The following is a 25,231-nucleotide window of genomic DNA, read 5'->3' as shown; positions in this document are numbered from 1 at the left end:
TCGAGACAGAGAGCTGTACGTAAATCACACCATTCTTAGCCAGAGAGCCATGTCTATCCTCGTTGAGAAAAACTGGCAAACAGTAAGACCGACGATCAGAGAAAGAAACAAGTTTATGTTCAACAACGAACTCCTCAGCGATGTGAAGTTTGTTGCTCGAGGGGTCAATGGCGAAAGTGACAGTAAACAAGTGATTCCTGCTCACAAGTTTGTGCTGTCGATTAGCAGTCCTGTATTTGAAGCCATGTTTTACGGTGAGCTGGCGGAGACTACAGACTCTATTGAACTGCCTGACTGTGAACACGAGAGTCTGTTGGAGTTGTTTCGTTACATGTACAGCGATGAAGTAAACTTGAGCGGAAGTAATTTGATGGGAGTGCTGTATTTGGCGAAGAAATACATGGTGCCTTCACTGGCTGATAAATGTGCAGAATATCTACAGGATAATTTAGATCCATCGAATGTTTTCGACATCTTGCCCCAAGCACAGAAATATGAACAGGAAAAACTGGTGGATCAATGCTGGAAAGTAATCGATGAACAGACAGAAGAGGCTCTGAAATCAGATGGATTTGCGACAATTGAGAGGTCCTTACTTGAAACAGTAGTCGCGCGCGACACTTTGAATATTCAAGAGATAGAGTTGTTCAAAGCAGTGAATTTGTGGGCGACAAAGAGATGCGAAGAAGCAGGCTTATCGACAGATGGAGGTGAAAAAAGAAGAATTCTCGGAGAACGGATTGTGAAAGGAATACGCTTTCCAGTGATGACCCAATATGAATTTGTTTCGGTAGTTCTTGACTGCAAGATACTGACACCAGACGAGACTTCTAGCGTAGTTAAATACTTGCATTCAGTTCCAGACACTCAAGTAGTATTTCCAGAGGCTAAACGAACTGGTTTGGAATCGTTCCAGCGTTGTTGCAGATTTGGTTCCGTGGTTCACACTGGCTCAGGTTATCCTTATTCACCTGGTAAACGAGACTGTCTTTATTTTGAGGTCGACAAAGACATCTCCTTACTTGGAGTAACACTCTGCGGAAGCAGAAATTGTGAATATTCTGTTGCTCTACATTTAGAACGGTTCGAAAATTGGTTCTATCGTGATGTCTGTACCACAAGAGGAAAATTTTCTTCAAAGTGTATAAAATCAATGCCAGTTTCTTACTACGGTTTCGATGTTTTCTTCGACAGTCCAGTTGTCATAAAGGGGGGTGTCAGATACCATCTGGAAGCTTACATTTCTGGCTCTGCCAACTCTTGTTTTGGTCAAAATGGTCAACTTTCTGTTGTTTGTTCAGAGGTTAAGTTTACGTTTGGAGACAGTTCTTTCAGTAGTAATGGAACGACAGCTGATCGAGGACAATTTTCAGGTTTTCTTTTTATTGTAAAATAAATGGTCAATTAAATAATTAAACGATTCCATCTCGACTGCCAGGTACTCAGGAAGAAACGACTTTCAGTTTTGAAATACATCACCCATGTTCAGTATAATTGTCAATTCAGAAGTTTGAAGCAGCTAGGAAATTTGAAACAGCTAAGAAAACAAAGTCTTTGTTAATTAATACAAGAGAGGACGTTAAGGCTAGTGCTTACTTAACTAGGGGTTCTTATATAATGTAGAATTATTGTTTCTTCGTTAATTTTGCAATTGCATGTAATTTTGTAATTTCGTAGTTGCAACTAGAATAGTCTACAATATTTATATAATTGAATTATATCGAGATTTGATTCCTGAATGCCATGCAATTCAGTACTTAACTAATGGCTTGTATACTTGCGTTGGATAGATAATTACTTCATTTTTGCCTATTTTATTGAACACATTTTTGATCATTTTATTGAATAGTTTTTCTGTCGAATAAAGCGCAACAAACACTGAAACTGGCTCAAAATCACTTTGATCACATAAATCTGAGCACGTGATTCCGTTCCTGTTTTTAATTTGCCAAACAGACCGACATTGCTTACAAATGAGAGGCTGTCTATTACAGACAAACTGATACGTTGCGAGAAAAACCTGAGTCACAATCCTCGTGGTTTAACCGACCGCAGAGATCGAAATTTGCGATGCAAAAACTGCACTAGACAAAGGGACCAACTTAACCACATTTATAATAAAACAGTTTTAAGTCATATCAGAGCGAGGATATAACGATGTTAGATAATGTTTTTGGTTCGTATACTGTACCATTCGAAGATTCAATCTGAACGTTCCATATATGGATCAAAAACTGACTTTGCACGTTGTACAAACTCTATATACAGATCATTCATCAGGGTCCCAAAACGGGGGGTAGGAGGGGTACCTGGAGCCCTGGTGCCTGAACGTTTTGTGTGTGGGGCCCGGAGCCCCATCATTTCACGGCCTGGAGATCTGATCTTTTTTAGGTACGGTGTCCGGAGCCATGAAAGTCTTGCTGTGGAGCCTGGAGTCCAAATTAATGGAATCTAGTAGGGAGACAGTGTAACAGATAAGAGAAACACGCATTATGTATCACATTCCAAATGTGTTTCTCTGTTTTCTGGAGTTTACTTGCCTCCCATTTAATTTAGCTAAAATCTTTGTTCATTAAAGTGAGAAATCAGTTATCAAAAAAATCATTAAAGAGAAACGCAACAGATAAGAGAAAGAGGCATTTTGTATCACATTCCACGTGTATCACATTTCTTGTTTTTCTGAAGTTTGCTTGCCTCCTATTTAATTCAGTTAAAGCCTTTGTTCATTAAGATGAGAGTTGACCGAAAAAAAAATCAGTTATCAGAAAAACATTAAATACACTACCACGTTGCATTGGATTAAAGGACTTTAAAGGGTCAGCCACATATTGCACCCCTTGATTTGCATATAGTCAGTTAAGTGGCTGTTAATAATTAACTGAAGGCCTTAAATGGATAAAACCTCTCCTAGTTGACCCCTTTTAGAGAAAAAAAGCATATGATTAAATGCAAAACCCCAATTTTCTTGAAAGTCTTTGTTTTGTACTGTTTAACACCATACAAAGCAAGCGTCTTAATACCTTGTAAGCAACTGCAAATGGAAATTAATTTCAGTGTATTCATTTATAATATCTACCAACGTACCTTACAAATCCAGGCGAAAACGAGCTCGTATTGTCCTTCCAATGTGTCACGACGAATCGGTAGCAATTTACTCGGGGAAATAAGTAAGCACATATGTTTATACTTGAAAGTCTAGGGTTTAAAATTTTGCCATGCTTAATTATAATTACAGAATACCAGGGAGAATGCAATATTCGAGTCAGACACTAAATATTACAAAAATATCAAATACCATCTACCCGGCGTTCAGTTGGCTGTCTGCTTCCCCCGCAAGCATGATTGCTACCCGGGGAGGGGGGAGGGGGAATTCCTCTATAAAAAGGACCGTCGAAAATTTTGAAAAGAAAATTAAACCCTAAGAGGTCCCAAGGTACTGTTTTGTGGGCATGGCTTGAATTCGTTTCACACCTGAGAGATACCAATTTTAAAACAACACATTACCTCCTGTAATATTTTTTCGGCAAAATACCCTAAAAGGTAGCGCGAAAGCTCTTTTTGTGGATTTTTTGAACCTGAATATCCTAGCTAAGAGACACCAAAAACCGCATTTTTAAACCTTAAATTAAAAGGTACGAAGAGAACCCCTGCTCTTTTTATATGGGAGACCCCCCAGGGATTGTTAGCGCTAGTTACGACCGCTAGATTCATCCGCGAGCTACATGCAGCCCAAGCTCAGTACGCGAGCGTCGTTATCACTTCAGAGATACCCCGGTAGTTTCGCTACAAAGCCGTTTCGCTATAAGTTATAAGCTAAATTAAATTCTCCCTGTGGCCTGAAGCGCATGGCGTTGAATTCAGGATCGCATGTAACAGAGTGTCAAATTGTAAATGATCAAATATTCACCGATCACAGAATTAATAGAAAACTCAGTGTGATGGTTTTGGCCTAAACAAAACATAAACAGCAAGAATATTAAACTAAAAAGGTTGAAGTAATAATATTTCAACCGAAAAAGTTTATTTTCGACGAATTTCAAACGAGTAATAAAGGCTAAAACCTTTTTGTCTGTAACTTGACTACAAATGTCAGTTGTCAGTTAAATTTTCGAGTAGTTTTCAGTTCTCATTTTTTTTCCCGCCATTTTTTGTCAGTTAACCCCACCCAGACCCTCAGAGGAGTGGTGTCGGGTGGAGTGGAGTAGAGTCCGGTTTTTAGCAAGGGTGGTGTGGTGGAATATAGCGAAGTTGGGGCGTGCTGTGGTGTAGGGTGGCGAAATGTAGTGCAGTGCAGGGGTGGTTCGGTATGGTGAGGGGTGGTGTACTTTTGGGTGGCCAAGAAAGAAATGCTGCGTAGTAGAGGCTGAATTTTCATTCCTTTGATTACTGCACCGTTGAAGCTTTTCCTACATCTCTCGCTAAATGTTATGTACAAGAAGCGAATAGGAATAGTTCTCTGAAATCTCTAGGCTACTGGCAGCCGGTCATTCCTCTTCGGGAACGGTTAGACGAGTGCCGTTATCCAACAAGCGTAGAATTTATTTTCCGTTCAGCCGGGCATTAACGCACCGCATTTTTAGTTGATACAATTTAGGTACCCTATCTAAGGATCGCACCATGATCACAATGCCAACAGGAGCACAAATGATAATCTATATAAGGATCGGGAACCTCAAAAACTATACCCTATCCCGCGGCACATACCCATATGGCCCATATATTGGAGTAACTTACCCCACCCCACCCCCCCCCCCACAAGAGGGGGTTTCACCTCTACATTTGGAATCGATTTTGTACACACGTGTAGTCGCTGCATTAGTCTGGCAAACGATGGAAAGAGCACAATGACTTTGAAACGTACAGCTGAACAATCTTGATATAATCTTGACTCTCGTGAAAGTTGAGACGATAAAAGTTAATTGTATAGCTGTCGTTTCTGATTTTTTTGTGTTTTATCAGTGGCAGAAAAAATATCGAGGCTGAAATTTGCGAAATTTTAAGAATATTTTAAGAATAACCCCGAGGCTCAGATTTGGGAAAGAATATAATTTTGTGCGTTGAACGCAATACAACGCATGCTTATTTGTTTTTTTAACTTAACCATATAAACATTTTTCCTTTCTCTAAACGGGATAACTGGCCAAAAAACAACCGTGACTAGCTGTATGCTCGATGCTGACAACATTTCTCCAATGCGTTTCATATCACGCTCTGTTGTCTGCGGTCTGGCTCCAAAATTACTTTAACGCTATCAAAGTCACGCATGAAAGAACAAATAAGCTGAAGTTGCGTCCACATCATCCACTTTGTATTCCTATAATCTAAGGCTATTCACAAGAATATTTACAGCCTAAAATCGGCAGAAAAATAAGAATATTTAACCTGGGCCGGAAAAAACAATATTCTTATTTGAAAAAGAGTGTTGTCTGAGGTTTGTTATAGAAGTCAATAAACTGAAAAGGTTCAGAATTTATCTCATCCCAAGTGCCCTGGCCTGCAGCTAAATATCATGTTTTTAGAACAGAATGCTCTGGAACAAGTGTTCCCGTCAGAGGCCTGTCAAATCCGGCAAAAAGGAAACAAATGATTTTTCCTATGCTTGGTGACCAACCACTCCTTTTGAGAGACTTTCTTGGAACAGAAGACCAAAACGAGAATCAATAATTATCATGACCACTTATTTTTAAAATTGCTAACCACTCGTTAATATCTGGTTTTAATCGCGGGTCGGACTCGCCTGAATAAGCTGATATCATATAAACAACACGGTCTGTCGAGTCACCTTATGACTCTGTTAAAGCAAGAAAAACAACTCAAAATCTGTTTCTTACTTCATGCTACGCCTTTTCATTGAAATAAGTAATTACCACCAGCTACGCAAGTTGGGTAGATTGTTTCGGACGCTCGGTCAGTTGAGAAGCAAACTGGTTTGCCGTCTTTTTTGTCCGTATACCTCATACTCTCTTGCCCTGAGGTATAATCGTGATGCGTGACAAGTTGGTAAATGAGATTCAAATTTCTTGAACTACCGCTGAACTGATTGACTTTTAGGAACAACGCTTTCTTCACGTCTACAGTCAGGCTACTTCGAGACAGAGAGCTGTACGTAAATCACACCATTCTTAGCCAGAGAGTCATGTCTATCCTCATTGAGAAAAACTGCCAAACAGTAAGACCGACGATCAGAGAAAGAAACAAGTTTATGTTCAACAACGAACTCCTCAGCGATGTGAAGTTTCTTGCTCGAGGGGTCAATGGCGAAAGTGAAAGTAAACAAGTGATTCCTGCTCACAAGTTTGTGCTGTCGATTAGCAGTCCTGTATTTGAAGCCATGTTTTACGGTGAGCTGGCAGAGACTACAGACTCTATTGAACTGGCTGACTGTGAATACGAGAGTCTGTTGGAGTTGTTTCGTTACATGTGCAGCGATGAAGTGAACTTGAGCGGAAGTAATTTGATGGGAGTGCTGTATTTGGCGAAGAAATACATGGTGCCTTCACTGGCTGATAAATGTGCGGAATATCTGCAGGATAACTTAGATCCATCGAATGTTTTCGACATCTTGCCACAAGCACAGAAATATGAAGAGGAAAAACTAGTGGATCAATGCTGGAAAGTAATCGATAAACAGACAGAAGAGGCTCTGAAATCAGATGGATTTGCGACAATTGAGAGGTCCTTACTTGAAACAGTAGTCGCGCGCGACACTTTGAATATTCAAGAGATAGAGTTGTTCAAAGCAGTGAATTTGTGGGCGACAAAGAGATGTGAGGAACAAGGCTTATCAACAGATTGAAGTGAAAAAAGAAGAATTCTCGGAGAACGGATTGTGAAAGGAATACGTTTTCCAGTTATGACCCAGTATGAATTTGCTGCTATTGTTCTTGACTGCAAGATACTGACACCAGACGAGGCCTTTAGCGTAGTTAAATATTTGCATTCAGTTCCAGACACTCAAGTGGTATTTCCAGAGGCTATACGAACTGGTTCGGAACTGTTCGAGCGTTGTTGTAGATTTGGTTCCGTGGTTCACACTGGCTCAGGTTATCCTTATTTGCCAAGTAAAACAGAATGTCTTTATTTTGAGGTCGACAAAGACATCTCCTTACTTGGAGTAACACTCTGCGGAAGCAGAAATTGTGGATATTCTGTCGTTCTTCATGTACAACGTTGGGATAATGGGTACCTTCATTATGTCTGTACCACAAGAGGAAATTTTTCTTCAGAGTGTATAAAATCAATCCCAGTTTCTTACTACGGTTTCGATGTTTTCTTCGACAGTCCAGTTGACATAAAGAAAGCTGTCAGTTACCATCTGGAAGCTTCCATTTCTGGCTCTGTCAGCTCTTGTTTTGGCCAAAATGGTCAACAATCTGTTGTTTGTTCAGGGGTTAAATTTATTTTTGAAAACAGTTGTCTCAGTAATTGAACGAAAGTTAAACGAGGACAATTTCCAGGTTTTCTTTTTATTGTAAAATAAATGGTTAATTAAATAATTGAACTATTCCAGCTCGACTGTCAGGTAGTCAGGACGAAAAGGCACTCAGTTTGCATCACCCATGTTCGGTAAATTTGTCTGTTCAGAGGCTTTCAACTCAACCTAAATTTGAAGCAGCCAGGAAGTTATAATGGATTTTAAATTTGAAGAGATATATTTTGGACATTTCAACATCGTGATGCAAAGTCGTTGTTGATACAAGAAAGGACGTTAAGGCCAGTGCTTATTTTACTCAGGGGTCTTATATAATGTAGAATTGCTTGTTTCTTCGTTAATTTTGCAATTGCATGTAATTAATTGTAATTTAGTAGTTGCAACTAAAATATTCTACAATATTAATATAAGTGAATTATATCAACATTTGATTCCTGAATGCCATGCAATTCAGTTCTTAACTAATGCCTTGTATCCTTGCTTTCGATATATACTTGCTTCATTTTTGCCTATTTTATTGAACACATTTTTGATCATTTTATTGAATAGTTTTTCTGTCGAATAAAGCGCAACAAACACTGAAACTGGCTCCAGATCACTTTGATCACATAAATCTGAGCACGTGATTCCGGCTCTGTTTTTAATTTGCCAAACAGATCGGGTTTGCTTACAAATGAGAGGTTGTCTAATATTGACAAACTGATACGTTGCGAGAAAAACCTGAGTCACAATCCTCGTGGTTTAACGGACCTTAAAGATCGAAATTTGCGATGTAAAAACTGTACCAGACAAAGGGACCAACTTAACCACCTTTACAGTAAAATCTTTTTACCTCATATCAGAGCGAGGACATAACGATCGTAGAAAACGTTTTTCGTTCGTATACTGTACCATTCGAAGATTCAATCTGAACGTTCCGTATATGGATCAAAAACTGACTTTGCACGCTTTATACAGATCATTCATCAGGGTCCCGAAAAGGGGGGTAAGAAGGGTACCTGGAGGCCCGGTGCCTGGACGTTTAGGCTGTGGAGCCCGGAGCCCCATCATTTCATGGCCTGGAGATCTGATCTTTTTCAGGTACGGTGTCCGGAGCCCTGAAAGTCTTGCTGTGGAGCCTGGAGCCCAAGAAAGTGCAACAGATAAGAGAAACGCGCATTTTCTATCACATTCCAAATGTGTTCCTTTGTTTTCTGAAGTTTACTTGCCTCCTATTTAGTTCAGTTAAAGTCTTTGTTCATTAACATGAGAGTTGGCCGAAAAAATCAGTTGTGGAAAAAATCAAACAGACTTCCAGGTTGCACTGGATTAAAGGACTTAAGGACGGTGGCTACTAAATACACAGGTTTTTGCGCGAGGCAAGGACCACGTGGAAAAAGTAGACCTTTGCAAGAGCTATTGGAATCCACAAAGAAAAATTGGGGTAGCCACGCATTTTTTCGAGATAATTAGCCTTGAATCTCAACAAAAATGCTGACATCAGCATTTTCTGAAAAAAGAAGGAAAGGATATTTCTTCACAGATTTCCTTCCAATTCGCCTTTACAAACAGAAAAGCAAACACATTTATAAAGATCTTAAAACTGCATGGTAAATGGAACATAAAAACCATTTTTGGCATGTTTCTAATAACAAAATCGTTGCAACAGCGCATTTAGCGTCTCTGACAGCGTTCCTCTGGTTCAGCCAAAATACAGTCTAAATACCTTTTGCTCAAAACCAGAGACTAATCACGTGTTGAATAGGCTTGCCACTTCCATTTCATAACATAAAATATAGGGGTAACCACGCGTTTTTTAAAGTTATTGATCTTTTTGAAAATTCTCATGGTGTCCGTTACATTTTTTCCTGTCACCTCCCCAGTAAATAAAACATTTGCGTATTTGGCACTTGTTTTGCGCGCGCACTACGCCATCTACAGGTACATGTTTACAATTGGATTTCAGTACAATTGTCGACAGATAACAGCTAGTTTTTCAACTGGAAGACGTTGTCAGCTAGTGGTTAGCTCTATCCTGCTATTTTGGTGTTCCTGGTTTAAGTACGGGTTCACTAAACTTGATTTGGTCACAGTTGGAAACTTTTGCTTTCTTTTAGTCGTGTACTTGGTAGCGTAGTTGATTGCGTCAATGTCAACCCCAGCGCGCGCGTGGCGTTTAATTACTGCGCATATTTTTATGTATGATTAGCGCGCGCACATTAAAAAATGGTGGCTTTTTGTTTACAGCTGGACCTCGCCATAGAGGTAAATCGTCATTTTCTCGCAAACGAGTATGGTGACCTATCATTTTTTTCTGTTGTTTTGAATTGAGTAATAAATTTCTCTGTGTAAAATAAATATGGACTAATTCTCAGTGTAGAACAAAAAGCAATCGTCGGAAACGTGAATTTAGCAAGCAATCGTGACTACAACCATGGTGCTATTGTGAGGATTTATATGGGTATAAACAAGGTGCTGTTGCTCCTAAACGAACATGGGGACCCCTCATTTTTATTTCAGAATTTAAGTTCCTATAATATAAACAATCAATAGGCAAAGTTTTTATTGCACCCCTTGATTTGCAAATAGTCAGTTAAGTGGCTGTTAATAATTAACTGAAGGCCTTAGATGGATAAAACTTCTCGTAGTTGACCCCTTTTATAGAAAATGTGCATATGATTAAATGCAAAACCCTTATTTTCTTGAAAGTCCGCTTTGTTTTCTACTATTCATCACCATATAAAGCAAGCATCTCAATATCTTGAATGTAAGCAGCTGCTAATGAAAATTGATACTTAAATCTCAATGTGCTCATTTATAATATCTACCAATGTACCTGACAAGATCCAGAGAAAGCGAGCTCTTATTGTCCTTCCGGATCTGGACACGACCTACCAATGTGTCACGACGAATCGGTAGCCATTTACTTTCCGCGGGAAAAGTAAGAATATATGTTTCTTCTCAGCGACTTGAAAGGGTTAAAAATTCTCCCATGCTTAATTATAATTTCAGAATACAATGGAGAATACAATATTCGAGTCAGACCATTACGTTTACCCGGCGTTTAGTTTGCTGTCTGCTTCCCCTGCAAGCATGATTGGTACCGATTACGACCGTCGGAAATTTTGAAAAGAAAATAAACCCCTAAGAAGTCCCAAGATCCATTTTTGTGGGGGTGGCTTGAAATTTTTTCGTCCCTAAGCGGTACCAATTCTAAAACAACGCATTATCTCCTGTGATATTTTTTCGGCTAAATACTCTAAAAGGTACCGCGAAAGCTCTTTTTGTGGATATTTTGAGGCTGAATACCCTAGCTAAGAGACAACAAAACCGCATTTTTAACCATCTAAAAAGTACGACAAGCACCCCAAAAGTTTTAGTTTTTCCACAGCTAGTTCCCCCGAAGCCACATGCAGCCCAAGCTCAGTACGCGAACGTCGTTTATTTAATATCACTTCAGAGATACACAGGTACTTTCCCTACAAAGCCATTTCACTCTAAATTATAAGCTAAATTAAATTCTCCTAGCTGTGGCCTGAAGCGCATGGCCTTGAATTCAAGATCGCATGTAACAGATAGTGTGAGTGTCAAATTGTAAATGATCAAATATTCACAGACTTGTTAGAAAACTCAGTGTGATGGTTTCGGTCTAAACACAATGTAAACAGCATGAATATTAAACTAAAAAGGTCGAAGTAATAATATATCAACCGAAAAAGGTTTATACTTTCGACGAATTTCAAACGAGTAATAAAATAAAGGCGAAAGCCTTTTTGCTTGTAACTTGACTGGAAATGCCATTTGTCAGTTAAATTTTCGAGCAGTTTTCAGTTGTCAGTCATTTTTTGCCATTTGTCAGTTGTCAGTATATTCCCATCCAGACCCTCAGAAGAGTGGTGTCAGGTGGAGTGGAGTACTTTGAGCAAGGGTGGTGTGGTGGAATATAGCGTAGGTGGGGGGCGATGTGGTGTAGGGTGGTGTAGTGTCGTGCGGTGCGGGGTGGTTCGGTATGGTGAGGGGTGGTGTACTTTAAGCTAGCCAAGAAAGAAATGCTGCGTAGTAGAGGCTGAATTTTCTTTTCTTTGATTACTGCACCGTTGAAGCTTTTCCTACATCTCTCGCTAAATGTTATGTACAAGAAGCGAATAGGAATAGTTCTTTGAAATCTCTAGGCTACTAGCAGCCGGTCATTCCTCTTCGGGAACGTTAGACGAGTGCCGTTATCCAACAAGCGTAGAATTTATTTTCCGTTTAGCCGGGCATTAACGTACCGCAACTTTACCTGATACAATTTAGATACCCTATCTAAGGATCGCACCATGATCACAATGACAACAAGAGCACAAATGATACTCTATTTAAGGATGGGAGACTCAAAAACCATACTCGATCCTGCGGCACATACCCATATAGCCCATATATTGGAGTACCCTACCACCCCGAAGGGGGGGTTTCACCCCTACGTTTAATTTGGAAGCGATTTTCTACGTACGTGTAGTCGCTGCATTAGTCTGGCAGAAGATGGAAAGAACACAATGAGTTTGAAACGTACAGCTGAACAATCTTAATAAGTAGGACTCTCGTGAAAGTTGAGACGATAAAAGTTGATTGTATAGCTGTCGTTTCTGATATACCAGTGAGTTTTATCAGTGGCTGAAAAAATATCGAGGCTGAAATTTGCGAAATTTTAAGAATATTTTAAGAAAAACCCCGAGGTTCAGATTTGGGAAAGAATATAATTTTGTGCGTTGTAAATTTGTAAACGCAATACAAAGTATGCTTAAATGTTTTTTAACTTAACCATATAAACATTTTTCCTTTCTCTAAACGGCATAACTGGCCAAAAAACAACCGTGACTGGCTGTAAGTTCGATGCTAACAACGTTTCTGCAAGACGTTTATGCGTGTCATATCACGTTTTATTGTCTGCAGTCTAGTTCCAAAATTACTTTAACGCTATCAAAGTCGTGCATGAAAGGACAGATAACATGAAGTTGCGTCCACATCATCCACTTTGTATTCCTCAGGGGCACCCAACGGATCGTTTCGGTAAATTATCTGTTCGGAAGGCCTTTAATCCCCTCTGATTTTCTGAAGAGAATTGTCACCTCGAACTTTCGTGATATGAGAAATTTAATGTCTGTTGTTTTCGAATTGTAAAAAATGTCGTTTTGGGTACCGAAAAAAGGTCAGCTATCATTTTCGGAAAGGCGATAAGACCTAAGGTTTTCGGGGAATGGACAAAAAAGCCCTAATAAATTCGAGAATACTCAAGTTCCCCTAGAATAACCGAACAGATAAAATTTTTTTAGCGCAACCTAAAATTAACACACAGAGCTTTAAAAGTACTCCAGATAGCCTAAAACAGCGTTTAAAAGCATTTGAGAGAAAACGGTCGTTGGGTGCCCCTGATTCCTATAATCTAAGGCTATTCACAAGAATATTGTCAGCCTAAAATCGGCAGAAAAATAAGAATAATCAACCTGGGCCGGAAAAACAATATTCTTATTTAAAAAAAGAGTGTTGTTGTCTGAGGTTTGTTATAGAAGTCAATAAACTGAAAAGGCTCAGAATTTATCTTATCCCAAGTGCCCTAGCCTGTGGCTAAATATCCGAGATTTTATGAGAATTTTCTGGAATAAGTGTTCCGATTAGAGCCCTGCCAAACATTCCAGCGAAGAAGAAACAAATTAACTGCCGATGCTTGGTGACTAACCACTCCTTTTGAAAGACTTTCGTGGAACACAAGACCGAAATGTGAATCAATAATTATCATGAACACTTCTTTTTAAAATTGCTAACCACTCGTTAATGTTTGGTTTTAATCGCGTGACAGACGCGCGTGAATAAGCTGATATCATATAAACAGCAGGGTCTGTCGAGGTCTGGCTGAGGTCACCCTATGACTCTGTTAAAGCAAGAAAAACAACGCAAAATCTGTTTCTTATTTCATGCTAGGCATTTTCAATCAGCATTTGATAAACGGTTAAAATAATTCTGTTCTTCGTGGCTCCTTCGGACCAACAAATTCTTTGCTGAAGAACTGCCCATTTGCAGAGCAGCGAAAAACATCAAGGACTTGAAGTAAACGTTATTCAGCGTTATTGACACAGTTACGATTTACATAAGAAGAACAAAAGATAATAACCGCATGGGGATCAAATGCTCTTTTTATAGCTGTAATTTCACGCTTGTTTGTTATTGTTGGTTGTGGGAAGAATCTGTCGAAGAAAAACTTGCTCGCACCAGACCAAGACTCCATGAAAGCTCCAGTGAAGGACCAACTTTAGTTTAAGCGCAGCGGAACACAGACAGTGTAAAGAAGCGCCAGTGAGATAAGTTTGGAGACGTTTGTGGGTTGCAAGTTGGTTGCGTCACGTTACCGAGCTAAGACTTGCTTTGCGGAGAGGAAAACACGAGTTGTTCGGAACAGAATTGCTTCCTTGGACTCGACTTTCAGTGCGTATTCGAAACAACTTTGGACATAAGTACAGGATTATCAGCATTTAGAAACGGGCATGGCTTCTAGTCCTGTTTGGAAAGTGCGGGTTAACCCTAACCGCTATCAAAGTGTCCCTACGTGTGGCGATGACATAAGTGAGGACTGTAGCGGTCGTAGAAGGTCAGGTTCCTCTGACGACAGCCCTCTTTCGTCCCCGCTTACAAACCGCAAACCACAGAAGGGAAAAAGCCTGGGCGCACCAGGTCTTAACAACAACTACAAAGATATCTGGTCCAAGCGCGTGAGGGACGGAGCTGTAAAGGAAATTGTCCTTAGTCCTAGTAGAGCTGACACTGGTTGTGATAAGCGAATTACAATCAATATCTCTGGAACGAGGTTCGAAACTCTCGAGAGCACGCTGGCAAGACTGCCAGACTCATTGCTTGGATCGTCGATAAAGAAAGCACCTTACTATGATCCCATCCATAACGAATTCTACTTTGACAGAAACAAACATGTCTTTGACAGTATATTGTTCTATTACCAGTCAGGGGGGCCCGCCGGTGGCGTTCTTGTGAAACCGGATGGTATACCCGAGGGGACATTCTTGGAAGAAGTCAAATTTTTTGAACTGGGAGAGGACGCGGAGACGAAGATTGGAGCTGACGATCAAACAGAGAAGAAACTTGGCCGCGGTCTTGAGGCTGTCTCAGCGAATATTTCATATTGTGAAACTTGTTCATCGAAAATCAGAATGCTTTTCGATACAAGCCAAACAAGGAAAGCATCTCCTTTGCGTAGAGCTATAGATGTCTGGATGATTTTTGTAACAATCTTTTTCATCATTTTGCTTTGCGGTAAGACGTTACCTTCCCTAAGAGAGGTTTTCGTTTTGGACCAGTGCTGCGAACGATACGAAAAAAACGCTTCAGTGGGCTTTTTCTGGTCATTTAGCGAAAAATTCTGCATATCTTGGTTCACGCTCGAATACGCTCTGCGCACGTTGAGCGCAACGAAAAAATCATTGTACTTATTGTCAGCACAGGGTATTTTTGACATGTTGTCGTTTTTCCCTTATGTAATGACAATCATAATCCAAGTGGTGGTACCAGGAACGGCGACAATTCCTTTCCAACGCATTCTTATGTTTCTAATGTTCTTTTCAGTCTTCAAGCTGACTCGTTACTCTCTTGGGCTGCAAGTACTCATGAAGACAATTCAGACAAGCTTGCAAGAGCTGATGTTACTGCTGGTGTGTGTAGGCATCAGCCTGGTGTTATTTTCGTCGGTGATATATTACTGCGAAAGTTCTGAGGACTCCACGGATTTCAACAGCATCCCGGCAACGTTCTGGTTCACTATCGTTACCATGACAACTGTGGGGTACGGCGACCTGGCGCCCGTCACAGTGGCGGGAAAAGTTTTCAGCGCGCTTTGTGCAGTGTTTGGAGTTTGTTGTGTTCTAGCAATTCCATCGACAATTATTGTGACAAATTTTAACTTCTTTTATTTAAAGCATAAGGCGAAACCAAAGAAACCAAAAAGGCCAAAAACGAGAATGACTGCTCTTCAAAGGTGGGTGACTCGGTTTCGAAGTGTCGCCCTTTGAGACTTATGTGGCCATTGAGACTCATGAAATACCAATCATTGTCATTGGTTCAGACTCCTCGATATTCAATTAAACCGATAATATATGATTACCCATATATATCATTGTTTGCAATGGATTCGGAATATAACATGCCATTCAAGGGGGGGGGGGGATGCTAGTTTTACTTACTGCTATACACCCCTGTGTAAATTTTGTGACTAAAACTCGCAAAAAATCACTTATCACTGACCATGAATAATTTTAAAATCATATGCGTGACATGTCGATCTGTGTTTATTACATCATAATAAAAGTGGACAGAAGGCGTCAAAATTTATCTTTATTCCTCAAAAATAACGATCTTAAACGACTTTGTGCTAGTCATTTTTTGACAATCGAAATTGTCTTTGGATCGATCTTGTAGTTCACTACATGATAGAAGAATGCCAGTGGTTTTTGAGACTACAAATGTACAAGACCAACAATTTCCTTGAAAACGTAACATTAAAATATAAGTTGAAACAAAGAAAATACTCGACGTGGAGACGGTTAGACTGAATTTGACTAGCAGAGATCTTTACAATTTTATTTCTCCTTTTTCCTCCTCGTTTTACTTTCAATTGAAAAGATTAGATATGTCAAAAACTCGATACATTGTTTTGTTACACGTCCTACATATCCAAATAGCTCGAGGTTGGTCAAAGATACCGCTCGCCCTATGACCAGCTAATCTAACATTCAGATGTCAAACGACGTATGTTTCGATATGTTTAATAAACATAGGTACCCCGTAGTGATTTTAGATTTTCTTAGTGGTAAATCTGTGCCCGAACAAAGCTCTCCATAAAGCATACAAAAGCTTATTATTTCTCGGATTAAGAAATATACAAACACTAACCGTGTTCCCATCGACTTGTAGAAACACGAATGGAATAATGAAGGAGGTACGTCACGGTTTGCACATCTTGAAAAGCTTTTAAAGGCAATTTTGTACGTAGCCAGAGTAACTCAAAATTCCGTGACTAAGCTCCTTTAAGAGAACGAGGAGTGCTGTGAGAGCAGGATAGACCTGCAGGCGGAAAGCTATGGAAAGGTCCATAAACGTGACTACAAAATGTTTGGCTGTGTTTTCATACTCTTAGCAAAATTTGCTGTTCATTTTATATCATTGATTCAAGGATCTGTCACCGTCAACACATATTACCTGCCCCGTGACATAACTAGCCGAGCGAGCAAGAAATTCCACTATATCAGCAATGTCGCTAGGCTCACCCCTGCGATTCAAGGGAATCTTTTTGATAATTTCTGCCTTTTTGGTTTCCAAGGTTACCCCGTGCGTCTTCTCAGGCCACAAAACAGCCCCAGGGCTCACGCCGTTGACTCTGACAAAGGGGGCGAACTCTTTAGCGAGCACCATGGTGCACATGCGCAAACCCGCCTTTGAGATGCAATATACTGAGTGATGTTCCAGCGGTCTGTCAGCGTGAATATCCAGCAGATTAATGATACATCCACCTGAAGCTTTCAGGCTAGGAAAGGCAGCCTAAAAGAATGAAAGGTAAATAAATGATTTAGGCCACCAGTACGATAAGAAAACACTCTGACATATTTAAGCGTCCGCTAAAATCCGTACTATACATGCTGGTTTTCATTTGACGTTGTCATATTTGAAAATTCAAAATTACCTATCCATCTGAGGTTTTAGTTTCATCAGATTTAACACCCTCCCAGAAGTTGATGTTTTACAACGTTTTAGCTCGACAGAGTTCTTCGTTTTGTAATATACTTTGTGCAGCTCGTTTGAATTTCCAAGCTTTTGCGTTGCGTGACATTAAAATGGCGGCCCGAGAAGGATGTAGCGTAGGTCAAAAGATGAGCTGTCGCTTAAATTTTGCTGACTGAACAATTCTCGAACTAGAAGAGGTATTGATTTCAAAAAGAAAGAGAATAGATTTCCTCCATTTTCTGTCCAGTTAAAGAAACCCATGAGAAAGATTAGAGGACTAAACCAATGCTGTGGAAAAATTGATCTACGGCTCGTGTTCCTACAGCACAACGTGTCTCGTTTCCTAAGCTTTCCCTTGTAATTGCATAATCGATAGAAACACGCGGAAAATGTTTTCAACTTGTGGAAAATGAAATTAGACCTCGAACGTTCGGTCTTTGCTATATCGGTCTCGCTCGGTCAATACGGCAAGGGCTCGGTTTGAGATTTTCCCGTAAAAATCTAACTCTCGATTAATAAGTAGTTATTAATGCTGTCCTTTGAAGTCAGGCACCTCCGCGGTAGCGACATTCAAAGATGGCGAATAATAAATAAATAAATAAATAAATATACATTTATATAGCGCCATTTTCCACTAATTGTCCCTGGCGCTTTACAATACTTTAAAATTAAAATCCTAAGTTTTAAATCCTAAAATTAAAATCCTAATCCTTTAAAAACTTAAAATCCTAAATCCTGAAAGTTAAAATCCTAAGAATTAAATACGCTATATAATATAATTAGACTACAAATAAATGAAATGACAAATAAAAATGAATGACCAGACAAATAAATGACCAGACCAGAGAAAAGAGAGCAACTTTGCGTAGCTAAAATTGAAACATGATGTTTCTTACATCTGCAGAGCAAAATTAAAAAAACAAAAAAAACACAAAAATTCGCCGCATTCACCTGTGATAAGAAGAATGGAGCGCATAAGTTTGTTTCCATGAGTCCATTCCACTCCTCGTGGGTTATTTTCCAACTTCGGTCGGATGGAATTCAGACGCGTTGTTTACTAACAGGTCCAGTCGCCCCCAGGCCTTTAACGCCTCTTCAATAACCTTCTCCGAGGTTTTCTGAGTGTGTTGTCGGAAATCACGTTGGATTTGTCGGGCTGAATTTGAACGTACACTGCAACAATTAACAGAGGAATAACCCGCTTGGTATGTCTCTTCCCTTGTTCATCATTCACTGCGTTAATTTATTCATTCTTGTATCGGTTTTTGTGTATATAAGAAGTCGCATGATTCATTGAGATTTTATAAGTAGAAAGACGGCCAGTTAGACCACAAGCTAATTGTCACGCACGGACCTACAATCTACTATTACGCGACACCCAAACAATGGCAAACCATCTCGACATTATTTTCAAAACTTTATGAGTGTTTAACCAACATATGAAAAGCGCTAAAATTTCAGTTTACCTGTTCATCTGCTGTACTAGATCTCTGGCTTCAGTTATTGATTTGTTGCAGTGTACCATAATGTTGTATCCTATTTCATGTAATCGTTTGGCAATACACGCCCCAAGTCGCTTCGCCGCGCCTGTCACCAGGGCAACAGGACATGCAGCGTCTTCAGAAAACCCATTTAAATGTACCAGGTGAGTGAACGGCTTCTTGGCGGAAGTTTCTTTACTCGTCAATGCGTGAACTCCATTGGCTAAATACAGTTGATTGACAGGAAAGAAAGAGCGGAAGTCGTCTTTACCACTCACTTCCCTTGCGATCACTTTAAAATTGCAGACTTTTTTTTCTAAGGACAATTTTTACACTGTTTGATTTCTTTTTGGGCCCTTTTAAAAGCGCATCTCCGAAAACTACAAAGATTTCGGAAAATTTGTGAAATAGATACTAGACAATTCAATAATAATTTCAACGAGTTTAATAAAAAGACTTCCAGACTGAAAATTCGGGTTGCGAAAGGAAATCCATGTAATGTTAATATACTACCTTAATTGCAAACTACAAACTTGAAATACAATTCACGGTTTCCTCAAAAACTAGCAAGATACGAGGCAATTTGGCGGATACTAAACAATTTGATTGTAATTCTGTTGTTTTCTATTGACTCCCGAGTTTTGTGTTATGAAATCACAAATACAAGCTCCGCCCTAACAATCTTTCGCTAGAAAGTCAATATCGAGATAAGCTTTGTCTTGTAAATCTACCTTACTTTTAAAACCAGATCCACTAGAGAAACAGCTGAACCAAGTTCTTTGCTGTCCTTTGCGTCCCTCTTTCGCCTTGTTAATGTCACTGCGTGTACACTTGAGATGGCAGTCTGAAAGAAAGATAAACAAAACGTCCAATTAACAATGGGTATACTGAAAATTAACTAACAAAATATACATACAGAGTATGCTCGACCAAAGTTTACAAATCAGTTAATTCTCTCATCGGGAAGGCGCTTGTCGTTTGGTTGTATCATCATCATAGAAATACAATGAGTTTACATGGAGTCTAAGCATGACTTTTACGGCAGACGCCAAAGGTAACCTCTGATTTTGCGCTCTTTTCTTCTAATCCGTAAATAAAGCACACAAAAATAGAATAACGTCTCCTACTATTCACCGCAAATACAAATGATTTCACTATACTGTACAAACAGCTGAAGACAGACGGCAAAAGTTTCATTTTTGCCGCTTTCCGCTTGCCGTTAACAATTAGTGAATAATGAATGATATATTTTACAGTAATTTACAGATACATGGAAAGAACAACTTAAAACGCGGATAAACAGCAACATGAAATAAATAGCACCGGCTAAAATATAGTACTCTAAACTAACCTTCATCTGCAACGTTTTAAGGCGAAAAGCTCACCGGCTAAATAGCACACTAAAAATTTCACAGAAAAAATGTTCGAGACAAACCCGTAAATATTTGCATTTTCTTCCTGAGGATGAATTTAAATGCATGATTACTAGTCGCTTTCTTTGAATAACTTGCGAAATTTTTGAAAACAAAAAGCTCTCGGGCAGCTTCACATTTTCACAGAATTAAATTAAAGGTAATGTAATTTGCCTGAAGCTTCAGACCAAATAAAAACAAAAATTGAAAAATTCCCACGAGCGAATAGCAAGACAGTTGCTTTAAAACTAAAACTGTTGTTCAAATGCAGTTGAATAGTTATGCGAACAAGCAAACATCGTTTTCTAAGAGGCACGTGCAAGACAATTAGTGATTATAATAGATTTTACAGTAATTGACAGGTAATTATGGTTTTCACCTTAAGCTTTGATCTGACAACCCGATAGCTATAGCTAGTTTTGGCATGACTACGACTTTCACTTTTACAGCTATTTCAAGAATATTTGCCAGTGGTATCTGGAAATCCCAGAAGGAAATTGAAACGGTGAAAATCCGAAAAACTTCACGGCAAAAAAACAAAAATAATAATTGCTCCATGATTTAAACGCAGTTATGAAGCATTTCTCTCCAACTATTAAAGTAGTAACGTTTGATGACACTGACGTTTGTAACATTTTCAGGACGCGTGCAGCACTAACATGTGGCACTCAGTTATTATGCTCTACAAGGTGGCTCTAGCTTTTAAATCTATGGATAAGATTCCTATATTTGCCCACTCAAATTGAATCTATGCAGTATTATCATGTACTTTTTATAGTAAAATAAAGTTTAGGAACATTTCTTTTTTACTCTGGCACTCTTTAAATAAAGACCTGTATACTGATGTTTTTCAACAAGAACTTCACGTCTAAATTTCCAGGCTGTCTGGTGTTCGGTGTTGAGAATTTGGTGATATATATCAAGACAATATCCTTCAGTTCATCACCCTTCTTCTCGTTACTTAGTCTCTATTCAGAGTCCTTAGCCAAGAAACAAATTCTCCTTACTGGTTTTGAGTTATCTAGACAATTCCTTTTTTAGATTACTCTCTAAATCCTCTTCATTGTTTCTTCATGATTATGTTTGGAACTGTCAGGAGAAATCTTAAGCTGATCACTCATAAGGCTTAATGGCTAGCCTAAGGAAACATTGATGCATGAACCGGAAAGCAACAGGTCGCTGAACCAATTAGACCACTCCTCTCACAATTTAAATATTCATCGACAACTGTTCCTCGGACATTGTATTCTTAAGGACTGATTGTATAACCTACCCCTGAAGGGTTAGGGTATCTGTTTAGCCATTTAACATGGGTTTCTTGATTATCAGAATAGTGAAACAATAATTATCATCCCTATTCGTTTAAAGTCCTTGCCTGTTTTGTGTACAAATATTCCTACTACAAGCACCATCAAGTGATTAAAAACTCTTCCTACTAAAAGAAAATTGTGACTCACCTAATAAGAGATCTAATGTCTCAATTTGATTCTTTTTCCTCTCGAGTGTCAGCAAACTTTTATTGTTCCTTCCCCGTTTCGTATCTAGTAAGAAACATGAATGTTTTAACCTTATGTTCTCTTATTTATGCAATTTCAAAACCTACACAACTAAATTAAATATACACCATCATATTTTTTCCATTTCAACCCTACAGGGGCAAATTTTGACAATGAAGGTAAGTTAAGTCTGCATTAGGCCAAGTGATCCAGACCACCACAGCTTATGCAGGTCTCTGTTGCATTAAGTGATAAGGCGTATTCCTATTTTGCCTGGATGGGATGCTAGTCTGTCACAGAGTTAGAACTCCGTATTAAATTTACCCAGTCCCCATTTGAACACTTGGTGGAGGGAGGTACTGTGAGAATAAAGTGTCTTGCCCAAGAACATAATGCAGAGACCCTAACCATTGGCACAAAGCCAGAGTGCTTGACGTGCAGTGATTGGACCTCTGTCCTTCCTCCCACAAAACAATACTCCTCAACAACAGTACCCCAAGCAGGCATTGTAGTCTTTAGGCATTTTTGTACAACCTACCCCCGATGGGCTAAGGTAAGGTCACATAACATAAAAATTTACTGAAACAGCTGAAAGGTAGTGGAACAATAACTCTCTATTTGTTTCGATTTTCTGTCTGTGTTATGCAAAATTATTCATAAAATTAAATGGTACCAAACGTATTAAATAAAATTGTGACTGACCTGTTATGGGATCCATTGTCTCAATTTGATTCTTTCTCCTTTCGAGTCTCGGCACATGGCTCGCCTCCTTGCTTCTCAGTTTTGTTCATCTAGTAAGAAATTGTAAATGTTTTAACTTTTATGGAATTCCTTGATCTCAATTAACTATTACAAACTACACAATTAAAAATAAGTCATCAGATGTTTAAAGTTTCAACCCTACTAGGGTGATATTTGACGATTAAGGTAAGGTAAAGTCTTCATCAGGCCAAGTTATCCAAACTACCACATCTTATCACATCTAATTTATGCAGTATCAATTGAGAAGGCGTCATTGTCTTTCTATCCCCTCTTCCCTAAATGGGATAACAATGCGTTGCAGCTAAGGTTAGCCCCAGTATAAAATTCACCTAGTACCCATTTGTAAATCTGGGTGGAGGGAGGCACTGTGAGAGTAATATGTCATGTCCAAGAACACAATGCAGTGCAATACATGGCCGAACTGTGAAACAATAACATCTCTAATGTTATGCCTGCATAGTGTGCCATTATTCCAAGCACAGGTAAAAAAAGAGTAACTGATAACCTCTTCAAGCAGACGCAAGGAAACAAAGACTCACCTGATGTGGAATCTATTGCCACACCATGAATCTTTCTCTGCGTAATTAAGTCTCGGCACACAGCTTTCTGGTTTGAGTCTAATAAGGAATGGGAACTGTTTTAACCTTTGTGACAGCCTTGATCTCTTAAGTTTAGCAAACTACACAATTAAAACTATGATATCTGGGCCAGGTTCTTCGAAAGCTGCTTGACGCTAACCCATGATTAAAAGTTAACCGAATTATTGTGTTAGCCGGCAAGCAATTGAGCCAGCTCAGATCTCTGCAATATTTCCACCCCGGAAACCGCGAAAAAACTCTCCATTCTTAATAGGGCCATGGTGAGTAACGTTTTGATAAAATAACAGCAAAATTGTATTTTCACTTTCTGACTAAACTAATGCATGAGTTTGAAAGGATATGTTGAAATGAGAACAAAGGTGAAAACAATATCGAAAAAGCTTGATTTGTTCACAAATATTAGTATTTGAATTTTGAATTTTCCGCCATTTTTGTTACTTTGTTTAAAAATTTGGCAAATCTCAACATACAATATCTTTGTAATTAAAAATCCTTTTAATACATATATATATTTTCACATTTTAATTCATCTCAACACATCCTTTCAAAATCATGCAGGTGTTTTGTCAGAAAATGAAAATAGAATTTTACTGTTACAGCTGAATCTCCACTCCACGCCACCACTCCACAACGGCCACCTGTTTTCGTCCCGGCGGACAGTCCATACATTTACTCTTATTTCAATCTCTCTACAACAGCTACTTCTCCACAACGGTAACAGCCACTAAAGCGCGTCCCAAACTACCAACATAACCTCTCCACAACGGCCAGTTAATCAACGACTGACGAACGGTGTAAAGGGTCGCGCAACTTGATCCGTAGCGCGCGTCGTTGGTTTGGTTTCTGTTTTGTTGTTATATTTTGATTGTGTTAGGTCTTTAAGCTACAATAAGCACTTTTTAAATATACAAATGTTGTATCCCTAAAAAAACATATGTCATATTACACCCCTACCCATCCCCACCCCCTCCCTCCCCTAACGGCCACCTCTCGACAACGGCCACTTTCCTCTGTCCCAAAGTGGCCGTTGTGGACAGGCTAGACTGTGGTTTGATGACTTCATTTTCCCGCCAAACCGTTAAAACAAAAAAACCAAAACGATGCGTTTGTTTTGATTTGAATTGTCAATCATGTTACAAAGTTTGAGCTCCATCGGATTAAAACACAAAAGTACTTCCCTTATTTTTTTTGGCGAGAGCTGACCCGGCGTGTTTGATTTGTCTTATTGCAACAAAAACTTATTAACGTACAAAATATGATAAACAATTAGATTATGAGCTCGAGATTTCTATCGCGCACAGAAATCGAGAGCGAATAATCTTCTTGTTTTAGTATAAATCTACTAATCGTTCAAACCTTTATTTAAAATCCTCTTCACAGACACTTCGAAAACGCCAAGTAGCGGCCGTCATTTTGTCAACTAGAGCACAGTGCTGCGCTACTCACTAACTATCACAGAAAAGATAGTGAGTAGCTTAGTCAATCAGAGAACGGCATTCGTGATAGAACGCTAGAAGATTTATACCGAAATATCATAGTACTCTCGAGGAACAGTAAGATAACATAAATATGAACTCACCATTGTTGCATATAATTGAACAGGGTTGAATTTCTATGTCATTATAATATCAAGTTAAACTTTGTCGAGAAGAGCAATCGCGAGTAATTTGGGAGTTATAATTGTCCCGATGTAGCTCCAAATCTCATTGCTAATAGGGCAATCAATAAGGAGAATATAAATTTTGAACATCAAATTGAAAGGTACCTGAAGTAACTGTGTCTTAACAGATCCTGTTGATTCTTTGTTATATATCGTAATTTCGTTCCTGGAAAATAATCAAGCTTGTTTGAATTATTTATTTTTGACTATTTTTGCGTGTTACCAAAGCATGCAATTTCTTAAAATCGCCTTCCGTTTAGCAGTTAACATTATTTAACAAAACTATTCACGATTGATATTGGAACAACAATAGTGGAAGTCTACTGTTCGTAAGCACATTGCGGGTGAGATGACTTTATACGACTCAACGAATTAACTATACTTGCCAATCAGTTTATAACCAAATTGGCTTCTTTATAATTATTTTGAAATATAAAAAACTAAACAGCCCAGGGCATAAATGAATTCATGAGGGTAGCACAACAGTTCCTCGATTGAACGAGAAATAAACGAGTGAACACTCAACAGCGCTACGTTTTCCGAGAGTAAAAGTTACAAGGAATTCACAAATTCTTCTTTACCTCAAGAAAGACGTTAGCTCCGGAAACATTACCGAAGCACGTGCTTGTAAGTGTTACCTGAAGTCAAGTT

The 25,231-nt window shown here is 39.0% G+C and overlaps 1 protein-coding gene, 1 long non-coding RNA gene and 3 pseudogenes across 3 annotated transcripts; 3 read left to right on the top strand and 2 right to left on the bottom strand.

Moving 5' to 3' along the window:
• Positions 1 to 1,396, top strand: LOC145468394 (BTB/POZ domain-containing protein 6 pseudogene; annotated as a pseudogene).
• A 4,333-nt stretch (positions 1,397 to 5,729) lies between these two features.
• LOC145468371 (BTB/POZ domain-containing protein 6 pseudogene) lies at positions 5,730 to 7,729 on the top strand (annotated as a pseudogene).
• Positions 7,730 to 13,347: 5,618 nt separating this feature from the next.
• On the top strand, positions 13,348 to 15,544 carry LOC145468575 (potassium voltage-gated channel subfamily A member 1-like). Its single transcript, XM_081452309.1, has one exon. It carries the CDS (start codon positions 13,930 to 13,932, stop codon positions 15,460 to 15,462), a length of 1,533 nt encoding a protein of 510 aa, XP_081308435.1. The 5' UTR covers positions 13,348 to 13,929; the 3' UTR covers positions 15,463 to 15,544.
• Positions 15,545 to 15,723: 179 nt separating this feature from the next.
• Positions 15,724 to 18,935, bottom strand: LOC145467200 (putative oxidoreductase MexAM1_META1p0182; annotated as a pseudogene).
• A 15-nt stretch (positions 18,936 to 18,950) lies between these two features.
• LOC145467202 (uncharacterized) lies at positions 18,951 to 25,231 on the bottom strand. Of its 2 annotated transcripts, none has more exons than XR_014042026.1 (4): positions 25,219 to 25,231; positions 22,262 to 22,350; positions 21,521 to 21,604; positions 18,951 to 19,495 (listed from the first exon to the last, which is right to left on the bottom strand). It is a non-coding gene; the product is annotated as an uncharacterized LOC145467202 (long non-coding RNA). The 2 variants fall into 2 exon arrangements; XR_014042027.1 differs by lacking the exon at positions 25,219 to 25,231 and adding an exon at positions 24,686 to 24,739.

Source organism: Orbicella franksi, chromosome 14, assembly GCF_964199315.1.
Source record: "Orbicella franksi chromosome 14, jaOrbFran1.1, whole genome shotgun sequence".
NCBI lineage: Eukaryota > Metazoa > Cnidaria > Anthozoa > Scleractinia > Merulinidae > Orbicella > Orbicella franksi.
Note: the sequence above shows the minus strand (reverse complement) of the source record. Positions and strands in the feature narration are given on the sequence as shown.